The sequence below is a fragment of the Silene latifolia genome, chromosome 7 (assembly GCF_048544455.1).
Source record: "Silene latifolia isolate original U9 population chromosome 7, ASM4854445v1, whole genome shotgun sequence".
Lineage (NCBI taxonomy): Eukaryota > Viridiplantae > Streptophyta > Magnoliopsida > Caryophyllales > Caryophyllaceae > Silene > Silene latifolia.
Window position 1 is genome coordinate 40085073 of NC_133532.1, and position 21592 is coordinate 40106664.

Below are 21592 nucleotides of genomic sequence, written 5' to 3' on the forward strand. Positions count from 1 at the left end.
TTATTACTATTACTATAATCATTATCATAATCATAATCATAATCATCCTTGTTCTTCTTCTTCTCCTTCTCTAATCCATCATGATTACCATAATCATGATAAACATAATCAGAATCTTCAACATTCTTAGGTTGATCATAAATCCTGCAATACCTGTCAGAATTACTACTACTATTATTAACAGATGAACATCTCCTCATTGAAAATGCTCTTTTTACTGCTTCCTGTATTACTCTTGTACTACTTTGCCTCTCTAGTTTACTGCTTTTCCCATTCTTTTGAAACCCTGACGACGTCGTTGAACCCGAAATTGTTAAATTTCTCCTTAAAACATTTCCTGACACTTTTGTTTTGGTATCTTCATGATCATGATCATCTGTTTTTGCTTGGAGTAAATCATCTTCAAAAATGTTGGGTTTTTTATCATTTTCTTGGGATTTTTTGGTGTGTAAATTTGATGAATTTACATCTAAATATTGATCAAGAAAAGGGTTTTCTTTTTTCGATTTGGATCTTTGAGAAAATGGATTGTTTTCTTTGATTTTTGCATACCCTTTCATTTTTTATCTCTTGGTTTTTTTAAGCTATAAAATGAATTTAGAGAGATTTTGTAAGGTGGAGTAAGTGAAAGAGAGAGATTTATCTAGGGTGGACTGAGTGAAGCAAAGATGCTGCGAATTTTATATTTATATACACTTATACGGATATATCCGTCTTAAACTTAAAACGAATCAAATTGCATATATATGACAAAAATAGAGATCCTAGTAGGAACCATCAAAACACTTGTCAATAGAACATTATTTAACCCATTTTATATAAAGGATATTGTATAAGAGTTTAAAAGGAAAATGATAAAAGACATGAAAGTCCTAAAATCAAGGAAGTCGGTAAGATAAAAGGATTTTAAATTCAGTCCGTCTTGATTCAGATCGCAAAATCCGTCTGAAACAATAAGACCTCTCACAACTGGAAATCACATGAGTGGTGGGACACCCCATGTACTTTTCCACTCACTTCCTAAATGGGTATTTTGTGAGAGAAAACGGTCAAATCTTATTATTTCGGACAGATCTTACGATCTGAAATAAGAATTTGTGTTTTAAATTAGGTAGTGGAGGACTACCTAGGAAAATGATGAGCAAGATATATGACTTATGAGTGATTATAACTTGTGGAGTTATGGACAAAAATTTAAATGTATTTTATGGATCCTTCTAATGTGCTCTTTTTAAAATTAAAACGAGAGTGAATTTTGTATTTTATTTCGTGTTTTATTATCCCTCTTTTTGACATATCCTCAATTTAATATAAGTCATTACTTTTTTATTATGTGAGTGACTATGTGTCGTAAGATTAAGGTTTTACGGGACACAAAAGTGAAATAGAAGGTTTCAACTCAATTCAAACTTGGATGTTAGAAAAACCGTTTATATTTGTTTGCATAAAATGAACATAATTCATGTTATGTTTACTATTTTATTTTATTTTTTAATCGAAAGAGACGGAAGAATAATACTCCTACGATATAGGTGGAGAATATGATCCTCAATCAGAAACATAATATGCACCCGTCTTAGCCGCTAAGTTAAATCTAAAAATACCTATCTTGTAAATGAGTTAACGAATTGATTAAACATTTAAAGAGTAGATAGATTGATAGATAGAACTCATAGAAGTGTGGTAGTAAAAGTAATGGTAAGGAAGAGATCTCATGTATGTGATTAATCTAAGACACATGCAATGTCTCAATAATTTTGGGAGTCCCATAACTAATAAGTAAGCACAATTAATCAAAATAATCACCACGAGATGGACATTGACTTGCTCATGCCTAATCGTAAACTCCGGAATTTGTCCATGCACTACTTCTTGTCCATGCCTTCTTTCAACTACAACCATCATCTTCATTTCTCGAAACAACTATCCTTACCTGTGACGAAAAAATACTTGTGACTAATGGAGTTTTGGGTTCAACCTATAAAGGACCTCTACTGAAGAAAAAAAAAAAATCCACCGAATCCTAACTTTGAACATTCATAATACACTAGACGACGTTCTCAATTTGTTTTGTGACTGTACTACTTTGTTTTATCATATTTTCCCTTTCAAGTAGTAGCCGATATTGTTAACACTATTAAGTTACTCCTTTCTTTCAAGTCATGAAGTTACTCCTTTCTTTCAAGTCATTTGTTTACCTTTGATTAAAATACACTTTAAAAAACTTAAAAAAATAAATAAACAAATGAATAGGACAATGTGAAAACATTTTCTCACATGAAAAACTAGAGGTATAAGATTAAAAAAAAAAAAATTCTCATTGTGTAGAATATTTTTCATTATTATGAGGGTTTTTTGTCAAAAATTACCTTATATTTAGGAGTATTTGTAAAAAAACTACCTTATATTATTTTTCTTGTTTTAAACTACCTTTGTTTTCTCTTTTCTTGGTCAAAAACTACCTAAGCTCACGATATGACGAGATTTGATCGATTTAGCGACATTAACATATCTCACATGACTCTGTTAACATCAAACAACAATGATAAACCGCATAAAAACCATAATTTAACTTCGGCTGACCAAGATTTATGTTTTTCACATTTCATTAATAACTATGAGCATCTACTAAAAGTAAGCGTAAGTACATCATGACTTTCCAAAATCTGGTTTAGGCATGATTTAAACATTAAAGAGTCGTATGAGATAGTTTAAAGCCGAGAAAATAACCAAATTTGTCTATACTCTTAGGATAGATAGTTATTGACCAAAAATAAACAAAATAAAGGTAGTTGAAAACAAAAAAATTAATATAAGGTAGTCTTTTTACAAATATCCCTAAATATAAGGTAGCTTTTGACAAAAAAACCCTTATTATAAGCCCATTACATAGGTACAAATAAGTCAACAAATTATGTACTCTGTATTAACTATAACTATAAGTTTGCTTGAAGCTTTTGACCTCCACAAATTCTTATAGACGTGGAGATATCGTCTATAATTATAGACAAGCCAAATATCCACCCACTTTAAGGATAAGACAAGTTTCATGGTGGGACCCAAAAAATGTCACCGCTTTAAGCATATTTGACCCGTATTTCACCTTAAACGGATATATCCGTCTATAGTAAGACTAATTGTTTGACCTCTCACAATCTCTCGCCCACTTACTGACTTTCCCACTTGCAATTTGTGTGAGGTCACAAACTTGTGACAAAAAATATCCGTTACAAATGAGAATTTGTATAAAAGGAGTATACTGTATATAGAGTTGATACATACCACGGTTTTATACGAGTTTTCGAGTGGAATTATTGGTCAAACACTCTTTTAACATATGAACAGGAACATCGATCTCAGACACACGAGTCAGTAACATTTGACTAAATTGGCTTCAACAAGACAACAATAGAGCATGTGTACACATAATCAACCATGCAAGCAGCCGTACACATAAAACGAAATTAAAGCATTTTCCTCCGCATCCGCCCAGCATGTAACCACACACATGTCACAACTCACAACACTTCATTCATTTCCATCTCAGGACTCCTCATGACTTGTGCACAAATTCTCGTTAGGGGAATATCCGTTTATAGCTATAGACGGTTAAATATTCACTCATTAAGCATAAAACCAACAATAAGTTGCATGGTAGGGCCCAAAAATGTCACCACTTTAAGCATATTTGACCCGTCTATAGCTATAGACGGATATATCAGTCTATAACGAGACTAATTGTGACTTATGAGTCCGACTTTTTCTTTCGTCTCAATCATTTGTTTATTTTTATTTTTTTCTTTGTGGGATATTTTAATTAAAGATTAAACAAATGATTGGAATGAAGGAGGTAATTACATAATTAAATGAAGGTGGATAAAAAAAAATTAAGGCAAGATCAACTTGTGTTCAAAGTGGGATGAAACTGAAAACTTGCGAAATAAAAATGTGTCTGTATTGCAATTCGTACTTGAGCTTTCAAAGTTTCAATGCTCTTGTAAGTGCGAGCGTAGCTAGAGCAACATGAGCATCAGACATTTCCAAGAATCATTACTCCTGATAATCATCGCCAAATTATAGGGAATTAATCATCCTTTTCATCTCGGCAGATCTGCGTGCATCTGGCTCCTCAATGGCCCTCTCTGTCAAGACATGTTTGATCCGACACATGGACTTCCTTACCTGCATTAAAGATACCAAAATATAGTATGGAGTAGCTAAAAATGAGTCCATGAAATATGAAATTCAAAAGTACATGTTACTAACACAATATACAAATTGAACAAAAAAAAATCTCGAAGAGTACATATTAATTTAGGGTTATGATAAATACAACCCAATGGGTTGTATTTAAGAAACTAAAAAAGGAAATAAACACTTAATATATGCATTAATTGCATTGATTCATGTGTAATTTATACTCAAATTTCTAAATTAATACCAAATTTGGAAGGGTATTAAATGCTTAAATACAACCCAATGGGTTGTATATAGCATTTCCCATTAATTTATGTAACAAGATAGAAAGTAGAGGAAACACAGGGTATGATACAGGCACCAGTGCACCACATTAGAAACCTAGAGAAAATCGTTCGAGCATTTCATGATAAAAGTCTCATGAAACAGAATGGAATGAAGTAAGAAATTCTGTCACCAAACGATGGATGGATGGATGTATTATCTACCCAGTCGAAAGTCGAGAGTTCCTCGTTCGTAAACAAAGACTATGTACCCCTACAAAGTCACAAATTGATTTGTGAATTCGTATTGGATAGTCTATTTAAAATGCCTTGTGAATCCATGCACTCCCTCCGTCCCGGTCAATTGTTGTCCTTTGGTTTTGGCACAAAGACCAAGGAAAGGGGAGGGGGTCAATTACTAAACGACAAGTGGAACAAATTGAGGGTGAATGATCAAATTGCTTATCAAGTTCATTCTTAAAATAGAAAGGACAACAATTAACTGAGACACCCCAAAATGGAATAGAACAACAAATGACCGGGACAGAGGGAGTAACACATTAGTAAATGATGTACACCAAATTAGCCATCTTGATGTCCTCAAGGATATTGGGAGAGGGAAATAATCCTTTCAAATCTTTTCTATTTTGGAAGGATATGGTCTTGTACAAAGGCAGATGAATCTCTCAACTCCCCTCCCTTCCAATCCAGGCAACTGACCAAACAAGGGACCCAAAAACTGAGCTTGCAATGGGTGAAATAATGCGAAGTTTTAAAGTGTAGGAGCAGTTTTAAAAGATTCAAGTAAATAACTACCACATGATAGCAGAGCAACACTTTGCCACATCTCACCCATTTGTTCCACGTTTTTGTATGGATAACAAGATATAGCGTAAGGATACATGAAGAGTAAAATTTTATGTATGACACCTGAAATTTGTCAAGACCCCCGAAGGCGATTACTGGATTCACTCAAACCCCCAACGAATCATGAATCGGTTGGAGCGTATTCTATTAAGATGTTTGCATAAAATCTATAGCCGGGGCCTATTAACGACTTAGGCAAACTTGGTACTAACCTGCACAATCTTGTAGGTATGGTCCCAGGCTCTCAGGTACAGTCACTACGTAACTCACAATTCCCACATGATTCTACATAATGATCGAACATTTGTAGGATATATTGAGAGTAGAGGATATGGGGTCATCATTATCATACCAGTGCCTCCAAGGAGGCTCTGGCACCAAGCAGAATTGAGTTGTCAAACTAAATACACAGAGTCAAAAACTCAAAAGAAATGACCACTTTGGCGGAACTGTGTTGAGATGTTTCTATGAGAGAATGGAAGACAAATGTTGACATGCCCACACATCTTACAAACCAAAGCACACTCCACAGCATTTAACATTGATGTTTCCACTTAACCATGAAAAAACTATTTTAATCTTTAAAAGGAATAGGATCACACGCTATCCACAATTACCTTTGATACTCGTTCTGGATTGGGAAACCGGAGGTTCTGAGCGTTGAGCATCTGACGCTGTGACATCAGCATGTTTTTCTCCTTCAAAAGTACATACCAAAGCTTATTGAGATCATCCCAAGATTTGAGTCGCAATTCGCTGGCTTTCCAACTTCGTCCTACAGAAATTAGGCACGGCAGATGATTTACTTCAGTAGGAAATCACGAGTACAAATGGAAACACAAATGTAAAACAACTTTTCTATCACAAGCAGAAAAGTAGGTAAGATGAAATTTTTTGAAACAATTCCTTGCATTAAACATTGATGACCTACAATCCAATAACCAAGTGACTCTAGAGTAGACTTAAAGAAATGTTTAGATAGAAAAGGGGGAGGGATGGGAAGAGGAAGGGGTGGGGAAAAGGAGGGGGAGAGTTCTCCTTCAAATATTTCCTTTGTTGAAGAGATTTGATTCCCTCCACCTACATTTTGTTTAAGAAACAAGTAAACCATCGCCCTTCATTTCCCTACTCTCCCTTTCCCTTCAAATTCTTCATTTCAAACAAAGCGTAAATAGTCAAAAGAAAGAATAGTGTCATATTTGGCATGTGTCCTTAGCACCAAGCAATGGAAACAACAGCTTCAACACCTCACCAGCTATTTGCTTCTAAAAAGTTTTGCTTTATAACCCTTACATGGAGGAACTACTATCTAACCAATCAGAATCAGATCCCTCACATAGAGTCCAACGTAGCTACAGGGAACCGACATTACAGGATGGGAAGGAAATCTGTTGACAGTTAATTCGTCCAAACACTTTACAGTGTCACCATTTGACATTAGTGGTCAAACGATGTCGACTTTAAGTGTACTCCCTCCATCTCATTTTTATTGTCCCTTTTTCGCTCAAAAATATCCCAAATTAATTGTCCCCTTTGAAAATTTAGTACTCCGTAAGTAAAAGAGTGGACATTCAAATGTACCCTTACTTAAGTAACTACTATTATCTCCATCACAATTAATTATCCCCAATTCTCCATAAGTCAAGGGGTAAGATTGTTATTTTCTCATCTTTTGTTTAATCACCCCAAAGGCAAGTAGGACAATAAAAATGGGATGGAGGACGTATTTTCCTTTCTAAAATAGTTGCGACTTTTTAAAAATGGTAATATGAACATAAATAGTTTGATAAATCGAACTTGACAAAAGTTTCACTCTTAATTGCTGAGTACAAAATATCGAGAGAATTAATGGTCAAAGTTCTCATTGGTTGGCCATAAAAGCTAAACGGGAATGGGTAATACCGTATACACTACATATAAAAGTAATAGTGTACTCATATTGAAGGTTGTGAAGATCACACCTTTACTATCTGTCTATCTCCAAATGTAACTTATAAACCAGACAAAGCTAAAATTCATTAAATCCTTCCTTCAGCCAGCAAAAACAAATGAAATGAATTTACAAAAGATCCAGCCTATTGCTACTGCTGCTATTGCTATTTCCACCGAGATTTAGGTGCAAAACTAAGCAGCGGCCTTTTCATTTTAGACTAAAAGCCTCGTGGATAAGGGATATTAGTACTTGGTTAAAACCGTGAAGTTGATATTCACAATTTTTATATACAAGCAGTCAATTACGCTATGGCATGTTTGGTTAGAATTGGAATTGAAATTGGTTCAAATTCTTTACAATTCGAACCTAGTCCTTTCAATACATCACTATCCGGTCTCTAATCTTAGACTTGTGTCACTTGTCAAGTAGTTCATTTTTAAAAAGGATTTTTAACTTAAAAAGAGTTCTAAATGTTGATATTTTATACACACTATTTTTATTTTCTCAAAAAATACATACTTCACCTTACACAAACCTGGACCCGTCCCACTCAATTCCAATTCCAACTCCAATTGGATTTGGAATTGAATTAGAACATATTAATTTCTACAATTGAAATCATGAAAATGAAATTAATTCCGCGTTTCCAAACAATCTAAGCAAATAACAACGAGCTATACGATGAGTAATACAAACAAACAAGCAAACCAACGAAGTATTCATATCGCTGCGACGACTATGTTACTAAGACGGGATAGAAGTATCCTACCCACCCACGGTGCGTGACCTAAGCGACAGAGAGAGTCGAAATAACAAAGGACCGGGAGACTCACACAGTCACGCTCAGTGAAAACCAATGCAATCAACAAATTAAATACAACACTACAAATCGCACAAAAATCATTACAATTTACAATCCTAGTAGCCTAATCTTCCCTCCGTCCCAATCATTTGTTTACCTTTGATTAAAATAACACTCGGAATTCGGACAGAATAAAACGAGTAAAGAAATTAATGAAACGGAGGAATAACTACATACTCTAGGTATTAGGAATGAAAAAAGCGAAAAGAAGCGAACCGTAAACAATGCGCTTATCATCATCAGCAGAGCGATCGGCCTCGAAGAACTCCTCAAGAGGATTACGCAAACCCGCGGAAGCAGCAGCGGCGGCACCAGGATGTTCAGAATTAGCTGCTGCTGAAAGAATTCTACTGCATATTCTTCTCAACATCGCCATTGTTTCGATAAACCCTACCTTAAAAACAACTGGTTTGTTCAGCAGTTCAGAGGGAAGTGGCTAAGTGAGGGATTTAGTCACTTTAACTGTGCTCTATTTTTGGGTGGTGAAAATGGTTTGCATTTGACTAGTTTTGTACCCGTGCACTGCACGGATGGTGATATATGGTGTTAATCGAAGTAGATCTTATGTATACATGTTTTTGAGTGGAGGCGTAAAATTAGGTAAATTATACCATGCACTCAGGTGTATGGTGCATGATACTCTCTTTTTTAAATTTTTTCTTATACTAAATAAATCTTAAATATAATAAATTAGAAAATAATAAAAAAAACATATCATTATTCATAATTTTTATTTCTCTACAAATAGAGGTCATATTTGATATATTTTGTTATTTATTTTATTTTTCCTTAAATATTCACATCACGAAATTGACATATTCATATCATATCACATAATTATTTTTATTCCTTTAGATTATTTTATATTATGCGGTTTTGATATGAAATAAAACGTTCATGATTATTGTTCAATATATTTGAACAAAAAAAATTCATATTCACTAAACTATAAATGTCATATTACTAAAGTGAAAGTAAATATAATAGAACCATGGGATGAATATCACACTACATAATACATATTTATCAAACTACACTGTCATATTCACTAAACTGAAAGTGAATATGATAGTGTCATATTGTGAATATCGCACTATAAAGCACACATTCATTAAGCAACATTGTCATATTCACTAAACTTTTTTTTTTCATGCATTCCCGCACCACCACATGGACTATGTAAACCACCCCCTTCGGGGGCTGCAGTGGCCAAGTGATCATCGCCCCAGCTGGTAGTCGAACCCGGAACCTCTCAACTCCTGCATTTCTGCAAGCTTCAAGGTTTAACCCGGCTACCACTGGACTAACACCACTTGGTTAAAATGAATATATATAACATTGTTATATCGTGAATGTAACATTATGTAACACTTAAACTGAATATGACTGTGGTAACTTTCTTAAAAGTGGAAGTTAATTTTTTGCTTTAAAATAAAATAAAAATAAAAATAAAATAAAAAAGAGGAAGTTGAGGATAAGTGGGGATTGGGGGAGTTGGAGGAAGTATGGAGTATGCTACACATGGATGTAGGATATAAGAATTGGTAAGATTAATTCATTAGTAGATTTTAGATAAACTTTTAAAAAGTTATTTTGTTAATGCATACTCATATTAGTATAGTTAAATATCGCAATATATTTATAGTAGTGCTCGAGACCCACCACCAGACGCACCACCGCACCCAACCCCTCCTTTCTACTGGACCACAACCTCCCACTCAATTTATATCTCAACACCTCCCTACCAACCAACCAACCAATTCATATCTCATTAGTCACCTCCTCGATTGAACATCCCCTACCCCCTCTTGTCTCCACCATCTCGTACGCCCCCTCACACCGTCCCTCCGACATAACTACAATCCCCTGACCCTTACCTATACGTGACCCCTAATGTAACACCCCCATATACCAAGGAGCCTTAACGAGACCTTCCCTAGCATATAAAGGCATTAACATCTCGGTTGCCCGAGGAAAGTAATTATCAAAAGTCGATAAAAGAACATTTATAATTTATTACAAGTGATTAAACCAAACTACTGATACAAAAGATACAACTCGACATCCTTTGGTGAACTATCTTTTGACGTAACTTGTGAAAGACCCATCCCTGCCAAGACTCCAGCCAACTTCCAAGACAACACCTGAAAGACCGACTGCTCACCATAAGGGATCACGGCAGACACAACAGAAGCAAACAAGAAACAACCACACAAGGTCAGTAACTGAGGCAAGACACAACTTCGACGACCAACATACTACAAACACAACCAAGCACACACGCAAGTCACAACCACTCCAGCCAATCACCGTCACCGACTGTCCACTGGACCAGCCCTACCAGTGGGGGACCGCAGCCGTACCCACAAAATCTCCGCTCATCATACCGAGCGATAAACCCATGACCATTAATGTGCACATTCCCTCCTCTGGCGGGTTCCACAGAGGGCGAATCAAGGGCGTGAAGCCACTCCCGCAAGTGACTCCACTCAGCCAGGGACGCGCCCCGAAGAACACAGACAGTTATACAATAATTACAAACACGCCAATCGAAACAACACAACACCAACCAACACCACAATCAATCCAATCATACCGACACTACAATCAACACAACAACTGACACACTAAACAACCAACAGAAACTGGGTAGGCGAACCTACCTTTAGCCAACCGCAGCAATTCCTTGTTCAATCGTATGAAATCAACCAAGCAAGACCCCTATACAAACAGTACAAACACCTATTACTATTACCACAACCCTACAAGAAACAACAATCGACAAAGATGACGATGATGACATACCTACGCATAGCATATCGGTGTCAAGACCGCTACCCGACTCAAGCAACCTATCCCCAAGGCGCAAGCATCCTCAAAGGCTCCCATGGAAGGAATTATGGTGAAGGAAATGAGGAAAGGCGACATCTAGGTCTGAAGGAAGGAGGCGAAAATGATTTGCGATGCTATCAAAACACGATTATAAACCCTCGTTGTAAAGACGCTACTTGATCGAGTAACCAACTTACTCGATCGAGTGGCCCCTACTCGATCGAGTAACCAAGCTACTCGATCGAGTAGCCTCTACTGTATCGAGTACCACTCATCCCCAAAGTCTAACAAAACACAAAGGATCTCTTACACGCACTCCTAAAGGCTCTCACATGCCCCCAAGGTCGGTCAACGTTGGTCAACGGGTCCCTAAAAGGACGGGTATTATAGTCTTCCCCCCTTAAAAAGAATTTCGTCCCCGAAATTTGACTCACCCTCCCCCAAACCACACGACAAGAAACCAAGGTCGACATCACCGTTTTCCCGACACAGGTCCACAACTCTCTAAAAGCATTATCCCACTATGTCATCATCATCAACTGTCCAACCCACACCACATATTCAAGCCTCTGAAAACCACTACTTGAATTACCGAACACACCACACGCAGCAAACGGTTCTATCACGGACTCAACAATGTATGATTCATAGTCACATAATGTAAAACTACCAATGATAACCCTGCTACTGCTCATGACATCTTCTTCTCATTATGACCACCTTCTCATTATAACACGTAAATTACTCATTTTCACTTAAATATGCAATTTTCTCAACAACACCATTAAAACAATTACAAACTCGTACTTGAAATGTAACAGAGACATTATAAAACGTTATAACACCCCCAAATAGCAATAAGCCTTAACGAGACCTTCCCTATCATATAAAGGCATTACCATATCGGTTGTCCGAGGAAAGTAATTATCAAAAGTCGATAAAAGAACATTTATAATTTATTACAAGTGATTAAACCAAACTACTGATACAAAAGATACAACTAGACATCCTTAGGTGAACTATCTTTTGACGTAACTTGTGAAAGACCCATCCCTGCCAAGACTCCAGCCAACTTCCAAGACAACACTTGAAAGACCGACTGCTCACCATAAGGGATCACGGCAGATACACCAGAAGCAAACAAGAAGCAACCACACAAGGTCAGTAACTGAGGCAAGACACAACATCAACGACCAATATACTACAAACACAACCAAGCACACACGCAAGTCACAACCACTCCAGCCAATCACCGTCACCGATCGTCCACTTTGGACCGACCTACTGCCCGGTGGGGGACCGCAGTCGTACACACCAAATCCCCGCTCATCATACCGAGCGATAAACCCATGACCATTAATGTGCACATCCCCTCCTGTGGCGGGTTCCACAGAGGGCGAATCAAGGGCGTGAAGCCACTCCCGCAAGTGACTCCACTCAGCCAGGGACGCTCCCCGAAGAACACAGACAGTTATACAATAATTACAAACATGCCAATCGAAACAACACAACACCAACCAACACCACAATCAATCCAATCATACAGACACTACAATCAACACAACAACTGACACACTAAACAACCAACAGAAACTGAGTAGGCGAACCTACCTTTAGCCAACCACAGCGATTCCTTGTTCAATCGCATGACATCAACCAAGCAAGCAAAACCCCTATACAAGTAGTACAAACACCTATTACTATTATCACAACCCTACAAGAAACAACAATCGACAAAGATGACGATGATGACATACCTACGCATAACATATCGGTGTCTAGACCGCTACTCGACTCAAGCAACCTATCCCCAAGGCGCAAGCATCCTCAAAGGCTCCCATGGAAGGAATTATGGTGAAGGAAATGAGGAAAGGCGACATCTAGGTCTGAAGGAAGGAGGCGGAAATGATTTGCGATGCTATAAAAACACGATTATAAACCCTCGCTGTAAAGACGCTACTCGATCGAGTAACCAACTTACTCGATCGAGTGGCCCCTATTCGATCGAGTAACCAAGCTACTCGATCGAGTAGCCTCTACTCTATCGAGTACCACTCATCCCCAAAGTCTAAAAAAACACAAAGGATCTCTTACACGCACTCCTAAAGGCTCTCACATGCCCCCAAGGTCGGTCAACGGGTCCCTAAAAGGACGGGTATTACACCTAACCCTGGCCATACCTGTATGAAACCCCACCCCATTTTACCCACTTATCGCAACCCTTCCCCTATCACGACCTCTAATCCCACCATCGACAGAGCCCCTTCATATCTTTATTCAAGTTGTCAAATACCAATAGTTTTATTTATTTTCTTTTGTTTATTATTTTGACACTTGTTTCACAACATTGTTCATCATTTTGTCATGCAACCAAAAAATTCAACTTACTCCGTTCCATTGAATAGTTTACGTTTTTCATTTTAAGCTGCACCTATTCCATTTGATCGTTTACGTTTCCTTATATGGATTTCTTTGATCAATTAAACGACCCACATACCCTTGTCTACTTTTGTACCTTTTGGTGTGGGTGACAAAAGGTGTGAGGCTCCTATGAGGGTAGTTTTGTAAGTACACCAATTCTCATTTAAGACAGCATTATTCGTCTTAAGCTTAAGATGGGTCAAGTTTCATACCACTTGTTGCTTTTCCCGAATAGTGTCGTCTTAAGGGAGACTTACTATTGTAGGTATGCATATGAAAAGTAGAGACGCCCACTTTCTTAATATTTGTGATATTTGTACAAAAATGAATGTAAACAATTCAATAAAAATGGAGGATGTATAACCTTTCCCACTATCATGTTTTCCCCCATTTACTTTTTTTTTTTATTTGTTTCCCACCATTTACTTGAATCCTTTTATTTTCATGCCAAACGAAGTCTAACTACATAATATACACAAGTGTTCCCACCATTTCTGAAATACCATTTGTATTCAATACCATATAAGATTTTAAAAGCCCTATTCAAATTTTTGCTTCTCGTATATTTGTAGATATAGACAGCCTTAATGGTTTTGTCCTAAAAAGATTCCAAATGACCTAATCCATAAGACCCTTAAAATAGCAACCCAAAATTTTAATGAATAGAGGCACTCTAAAACAATTCATCAACGATGAAAAATACAATTAACATGAGTAGATATCATCCCGGCCTCACTTGACCAAGTCTCGTAGGAGACGATCTCATAATAAGTTTATTACGAAACCATCAATTGTAGTAAAAATTGTAATATAGGAGTTAAAAAACCAAGTACGAATCGCGAATAAAGGTAAAATAGGTATGCTTATTATGCAAATAGCCAGATAGGTATGTGAAAAGGGTGTCATTTCTGCTTACCATCAACAATAAAAAGGTCACAAAAAACAAACGAAATGGTAGGGAAAAGTTGTCTCTCATTAATAACTTAGTAAGAGATCGTCTCTTCTAAGTTTTTGTGCACTGATATTTTGACCTTGAAATTATTTTCTCACTACTCGGTGTCATACTATTATAAATACCGAACTATTATGAAATAAATATTTGATACTATATATGGGGTTCATCTCATCATGATTTTATTATGAGACTATTTCATTCAATATATTGTGACCTTCGTGTTGCTGTTTATTAATCCGTAGTATATATATTTTATAACTATATAAATAATGACGTAAGTATTCACCTTATTATTGTAGTCTTGTAGAGTATGTAGACCATTTTTATTATGTACTTCATCCATTTTCATATGATGTACCCATTTTATTAAAATACTCCACCCATATACTCCGTATTCAACAAATGGGTACATCATATGAAAACGGAGAAAGTACCATTTTAAATATTGATATAATTTGACACCACCTTAATATGTACACAAGAAAGTCATTATTCTCACTTCGTTTCTTTAAACAAATGGGAATCAAAAGAAATCATTTTTCTCTAATTCAACATATATAAAATGTTACTGTTACCTTTGTTTCTCTACTCATACAGATATGTTCATATTCAACTTATATGGAAACGTTTTTTTTTACTTAGTTCAGGAAAAAAATGTGTAAAATTTTCTTTGAATATTTTAATATCTTTCAACTAATTAGTAAACTAAATTACCCAAAAATCAAAAAATTGAGAATTGATGTAAATCAATTCTCTACAATATGATGTAATATTGAAATGGAAAGTCATAACGTAAATATGGGAGGAAGCGAAAATTGATCATATTGGAAACGTACGGATTAATTGATTATCATAATCATAGCCTTTAATATTCTTAACTTAAATAAAGGATGTTAATTAAGGACTTGATTAGTTATTTTGTATAATTGAATAGCAATAATATATTTGTATAAAATGATAAGATTCCGGGTAGTCAAATATATCCCGGATATCAAGGAGTATAAAATGATAATATCCCGGATTGTGCTTGTTACTCTGATTAGAATATTCAATGCACATTTGAAATTATTGTTACTGTGATTCCCTAACATGTATTAGGAAAGCTATTTAATAGTGTTAGGAATTTGTACGTGATTGCCTATATTAATATTTTTTTTTAATTTTTATAGTTTTAGGATTTTAGCAAATGACACGTGGCGTAGGAGTAGATGTTGACACGTGGCGATCAAATAGGATGCTGGTTACAGCTTTAATATAATACTAGTTTTAAACCCGTGCAAATTGCACGGGATTGCTATTTCAACTTTGTTATATAAAAAAAGTACAAAGAAAATAAAAATCGTATTTGATATGTTTTTTTTGCTGATATTTGTTCGACATGGTTTTTTTATATTAAAAACTATCAAATGTTCAAAAACTCGCACTATTAAATACCGCTTCATATACTTGTAAGAAAATCGTATTGTAAATTTTTGCTCACCCCTAACATATATGAGCTTCTGACTTGTGAGAATGTGCGTCTCGAGTTATAGTCTGTATACAATAATCCAAACATGGTCCAATTCGTTATGCATTATCACTCAATAATAATAATTACAGTATTATTTTTGTGTTGGGCCATTTACTTCAGATATATAGTGTAAGATTCTAGTACTCGTATAAGTTATAACTACTCTGCAATAATCAGCCAGTTTTTTTAGGGTAAGGGTATTCGTCTTAATATTAAAACGGGTTAAATATCACCCTCATATGTGCATTAAGACAAATCTTTTGTTTTTCCCTATGCATTTTACATTTATTTTATTCACCCTCACATAAACATATTTGACCCGTTTTATTCTTAAGACACATATACCCGTCTTAAATAAGAATTTACCCGGAAAAAATAGCCCACGTAACTAAATAAGTTCTGAAATGCACATATAAATACTCCGTACATCTCTACCTGTATAATAACTTAAGCTCATAAAACCTAACCCTCACCAGCTCACCCCATATAAAATATACATCTTTACCCATTCTCTCCAAATAAATTCCTTGTTTAATCCCACATATCATTGTCCCATATTTCCGCGGCTCTCTGTCATTCACTCAAGATTTGTAAAATCCTAAAGGCTTTTTCTCCCTTATTCAAGATCACCATCAATACTTCAATTAAAACATTTGATCTTCATGCATTATGTTTTGACAATAGAACTTCGTGTAAGTTAAATTCAATTCTTAATCATGTATATTCTAATTACTAAATGAATATACGAACAAATAAATTGCGGAAGCGATAAATAAAGATCGAGAATTAAACCTCCAGCCATTGCTTATCGGTATTCCTGAACAGCTTTACCCAATAATCCGATTTAATAAAACCCGTTCCGTAAACTTGTCTTCCGTATGCTTTTTCGATTTCGGTCGAACTCTCGCACTCACTATATAGATGGTGTATTTCTTTTTATTGAGAGTGAATTCAGTGACCTTGTCAATCAGAAATTATGATGTATTTATCTTGATTTTTCCATCAAAAATCGAGTTGCATAAACATGGAGAGTGGGGTGGTGGTCAATGAAGTAAGGGAGACAAAATAAAAGGCGTTTTTGTCATGGTTTTGACTGCCAGATTAAATGGGCCATAAAATAGGATTTTCATAAAACTGAAATTAATATTATGGTTTATAATATTTACTGAATTAATTATGAAAATCTAACATTCTCCCACTTGGCCCATTTAAGCAATAGAAACTTCATGTACGAATCATAGCGACGAATTCTCTAGAGCGAGAATTAATCTTCCATGTATTACGATACACTTAGTCTCTCACCACTCACACTTAACTTAATGAATAAACCATATGTTTACTCCAGGTCAAAACATAATGATATTTCTCAATAAAAATAAATAACCAAAGTATGTACGTACATATAATCTGAAATGAGAAAATATCCAACTAAAAGAAAAATTTCAATACAATAAATAAATGTATCACATTATGGAACCAAGTCCCATATTCACTACATGACCCTTGAACCCTTTAGGTGGCATGCCTTTAGTCAAGGGATCAGCAATCATTAATTCAGTGCTAATGTGTTCTATGATCACTTTCTTTTCCTGAACACGCTCTTTTATGGCCAAATACTTAATGTCGATGTGTTTACTTCGACTTCCACTTCTATTATTCTTAGCCATAAATACCGCAGCTGAATTATCACAATACATTCGAATTGGCCGACTAATAGAGTCAACGACTCTTAGCCCAGATATGAAACCTTTCAGCCATACACCATGTGAGGTAGCCTCAAAACAAGAAACGAACTCGGCCTCCATAGTAGAAGTGGCTGTCAATGTCTGCTTAGTAATCCTCCAGGATACAGCTCCGTCAGCTAGCATAAACACATATCCTGATGTGGATTTTCGTGAATCAATGCAGCCAGCAAAGTCTGAGTCGGAGTACCCCACCACTTCAAGACTATCAGTCCGTCTATACATAAGCATGTAATCTTTAGTACCCTGAAGGTACCTCAACACTTTCTTTGCAGCCTTCCAGTGGTGATCGGTGCAGGTTACTCGATATCCGCCTAATACTCCAACAAAGATATGCAATGTCGGTCAGTACGGACTTGAGCATACATAATGCTACCAACAGCTGAAGCATATGGAACATTTTTCATTTGTTCCCTTTCTAAATCGTTCCTGGGACACTGGTCTAAACTGAATCGGTCACCTTTCACAATAGGTGCTACAGTTGGTGAACAATCTTTCATTCTGAACCTTTCAAGTACTTTATTGATATAGGCCTCCTGAGACAAGCCTAAAATGCCTCGGGATCTATCTCTATGGATCTTAATGCCAATGACATAAGATGCCTCGCCCATATCTTTCATATCAAAGTTATTTGAAAGAAATTGTTTCACCTCATATAGTAACCCCTTATCATTGGTTGCTAGCAAAATGTCATCCACGTATAACACAAGGAAACAAATCTTACTCCCACTGACCTTAAGGTATATACATTGGTCCATGATATTTTCTTCAAAACCGAATGAAGAAATTACTTCATGGAACTTCTTATACCATTGGCGAGAGGCTTGTTTCAAACCGTATATGGATTTATTTAGCTTACAAACCAAATGCTCACCATCTTTAGAGGAGAATCCTTCAGGTTGTTTCATGTAAACCTCTTCCTCTAAATTGCCATTAAGAAATGCCGTTTTCACATCCATCTGATGTAGCTCGAAGTCAAAATGAGCTACTAATGCCATGACCACTCGAAGAGAATCTTTCTTTGATACAGGGGAAAATGTCTCCGTGTAGTCGATTCCTTCCTTTTGAGTGAACCCTTTAGCAACGAGCCTTGCTTTATGTCTCTCGATGTTGCCAAGTGAGTCTCTTTTAGTCTTAAAGACCCACTTACATCCGATGGTTTTTACACCATCAGGCAACTCGACGAGATCCCAAACTCGATTAGAAGCCATAGAGTTCATCTCATCTTTCATAGCATCCATCCATAAGTTTGAATCTGTAGAACTTATGGCTTGTGAAAATGACATAGGATCATTATCAGCTCCAACATTGCAATCCGATTCTTGTAAATATACTTCATAGTCGTCAGGAATAGCCGATCTCCTTTCTCGAATAGATCTTCTTAATGGAATTTGTTCAACCTCACGGTGAACTTCTTCCTCATTATGATCCACCCTATTTTGATCGACATTTTGTGGAATTTCTGTATTTGGTTGTTGAACTTGCGGTCGATCTTGGGACCGTGAACAATAACCAACTGTCACTTAAAATAGAGGTGAAGCTTCATGTTGATCCTTTTTAGGTTCAACTTCTATAGTACTCCCCTTTGATTAAGTCATTCTCTAGAAATTTTGCATTTCTAGATTCCACAATCCTGGTACTATGAGACGGACAATAGAACCTATAGCCTTTGGACTTTTCGGCATATCCAATGAAATGCCCACTAATAGTCCTTGGGTCTAGTTTCTTTTCTTGTGGGTTGTAAATTCTCACCTCAGACGGACATCCCCAAACGCGTATATGTTGCAAACTCGGTTTCCAACCTTTGAATAACTCAAAAGGCGTCTTTGAGACGGCCTTGGAAGGAACCCGATTTAATATATACGCAGCCGTCTTTAGTGCATCAACCCACAAAAATGAAGGAAGTTTAATATTACTTCTCATACTACGCACCATTTCAATTAATGTCCGATTCCTTGTTTTCGCTACACCATTCGATCCGGAGAACCGGGCATAGTGTATTGGGCAACAATCCCATGCTCTTGAAGGAATTTAGCAAAAGGACCAGGTGCTTGTCCATCCTCAGTATATCTACCATAGTACTCACCACCTCTATCGGATCTCACAATTTTAATGTGCTTACCACATTGTTTCTCTACTTGACCTTAAACAATTTAAAGGCATCAAAAGCTTCGTCTTTGGAACGAAGTAAGTAGATGTACATATATCGTGAATAATCGTCAATAAAGGTAATAAAGTATTTCGGATCATTAGCGTTCATGTCCGGACAACAAATATCCGTGTGTATGATTTCTAATAGGTCAGAACTCCTCTTAGCACCTTTCTTAGATTTGTTAGTTTGCTTCCCCTTAATGCAACTAACACAAGTATCAAAATCGGTAAAGTCTAAAGTACCAAGTACCCCTTCCTTTACCAATCTCTTAACCCTCTCAATGGAGATGTGTCCCAATCTCCGGTGCCATAACATAGAGGACTCCTCATTCATAATACTTCTTTTTAAACCAGTATTAACATGCATAGTGTTTTGAGTGGTATCATTTTGTAAATAAAGACGATATAAATTATCAGACAAAGTACCATGACCAATAACTTTAGAATTTCTGCAAATACTGAAACCAGAATTCGAAAAATTAAAGGTAAATCCAAACGGTACAAGCCTTGAAATTGAAATTAAATTCCGAGCAAAATTCGGAACATAAAATGTCTTTTCTAAAACCAAAACAAAACCACTACTCAAAACTAAACTGCATGTCCCTACGACCTCCACGTTCGAGCCTATCTGGTTTCCTGAATAGATAGAGCTTTCACTTGCCAGTGGTTTCCGCAGGTTTGTCATACCCTGCAAGGTATTCGAAACATGGATTGTAGTACCAGAGTCAATCCACCAAGTATTATGAATAACATTAACCATATTAGATTCATAACAAACAAACGCATGAAAATTACCTTTCTTTTTAAGCCAAGCCTTGAACTTTATGCAGTCTTTCTTCATATGTCCCTTCTTTTTACAGAAGAAACATGAAGACTCCTTCTTAATGGTCGGCTCAACAGACATCTTACCCTTTCCCTTATCCTTATGGTGACCCTTCTTAGTACTAGATGATTCTTTATTAGTACTAGTGGTTAGGTTCACCTTTTCGCCCTCCTCCAACAACAACCTCCCCTCCTCTTGAACACACATGGTCATTAATTCATTAAGAGACCATTTATCCTTATGTGTATTGTAAGAGATCTTAAAGGGAGCATATTGTCTTTGGGAGAGAACACAAAATGAAATGTACCAGGAAAGAGTCAGACATAGTAACTTCCAATACCTTAAGTTGGGCTGCAATATCCCTCATGCGCATGATGAAATCACGCACTCCATTAGTGGCATTGAGCTTCAAAGAAGTAAACTTCATTATTAAGGTGCTCGCCAAAGCCTTATCGAAGTTTGTTGTTCATCTATTGCTTTCGGAAGGTCTCGAACTTTAGTATCTTTGCTCGACGGAACCTCGGATACTAGCACACAATTTTGTCTTTATGAACATCGTGCAAATATAGTTTGATTTCTCCCACTTTTCACGATGATCTACTTCATCTGGTGTGCTAGTTTCCTTTATCTTAGCCGGTTCATCATGCTGTATAGCATAATCGAAACGCGTGAATCCTAAATGCAATAGAACTCTTTCCTTCCACACCTTAAAATTATCACCAGTTAATTCAGGAACGTCTATTTTGATATCATAGGAACTTCCAGGTAAACTTGCTGCAAATTTTAAATATACATGCTTAGTAACAAAAATTGAGACTTAACTTTATCACAACTTACCAATGTAAATTATGCTCATATGAATCTAGTGACATAAACTTGCCTGTGGGCTAAGGTCTACTCAAATTAGATGCATAAAAAATAAACTTTATGATGAAACTATCAAATTATATTCATTTCTCAACTCCTGTGGGTATATTAAGAAACATAATTTAATATAACATCCTAATTAATCACACAAATATAATAAGATTCCTGT

The 21592-nt window shown here is 36.2% G+C and overlaps 1 protein-coding gene and 1 long non-coding RNA gene across 2 annotated transcripts; both read right to left on the reverse strand.

The window, feature by feature from the left end:
- Positions 1-3903: 3903 nt before the first annotated feature.
- Positions 3904-8593, reverse strand: LOC141592051 (uncharacterized). Its single transcript, XM_074412608.1, has 3 exons — positions 8339-8593; positions 5945-6102; positions 3904-4182 (listed from the first exon to the last, which is right to left on the reverse strand). The coding sequence occupies exons 1-3, from the start codon at positions 8496-8498 to the stop codon at positions 4075-4077; spliced, it is 426 nt and encodes a 141-aa protein (XP_074268709.1). The 5' UTR covers positions 8499-8593; the 3' UTR covers positions 3904-4074.
- Positions 8594-20161: 11568 nt separating this feature from the next.
- LOC141592052 (uncharacterized) lies at positions 20162-20820 on the reverse strand. The gene is made up of 2 exons (XR_012521036.1): positions 20529-20820; positions 20162-20421 (listed from the first exon to the last, which is right to left on the reverse strand). It is a non-coding gene; the product is annotated as an uncharacterized LOC141592052 (long non-coding RNA).
- Between the last annotated feature and the right edge of the window lie 772 nt (positions 20821-21592).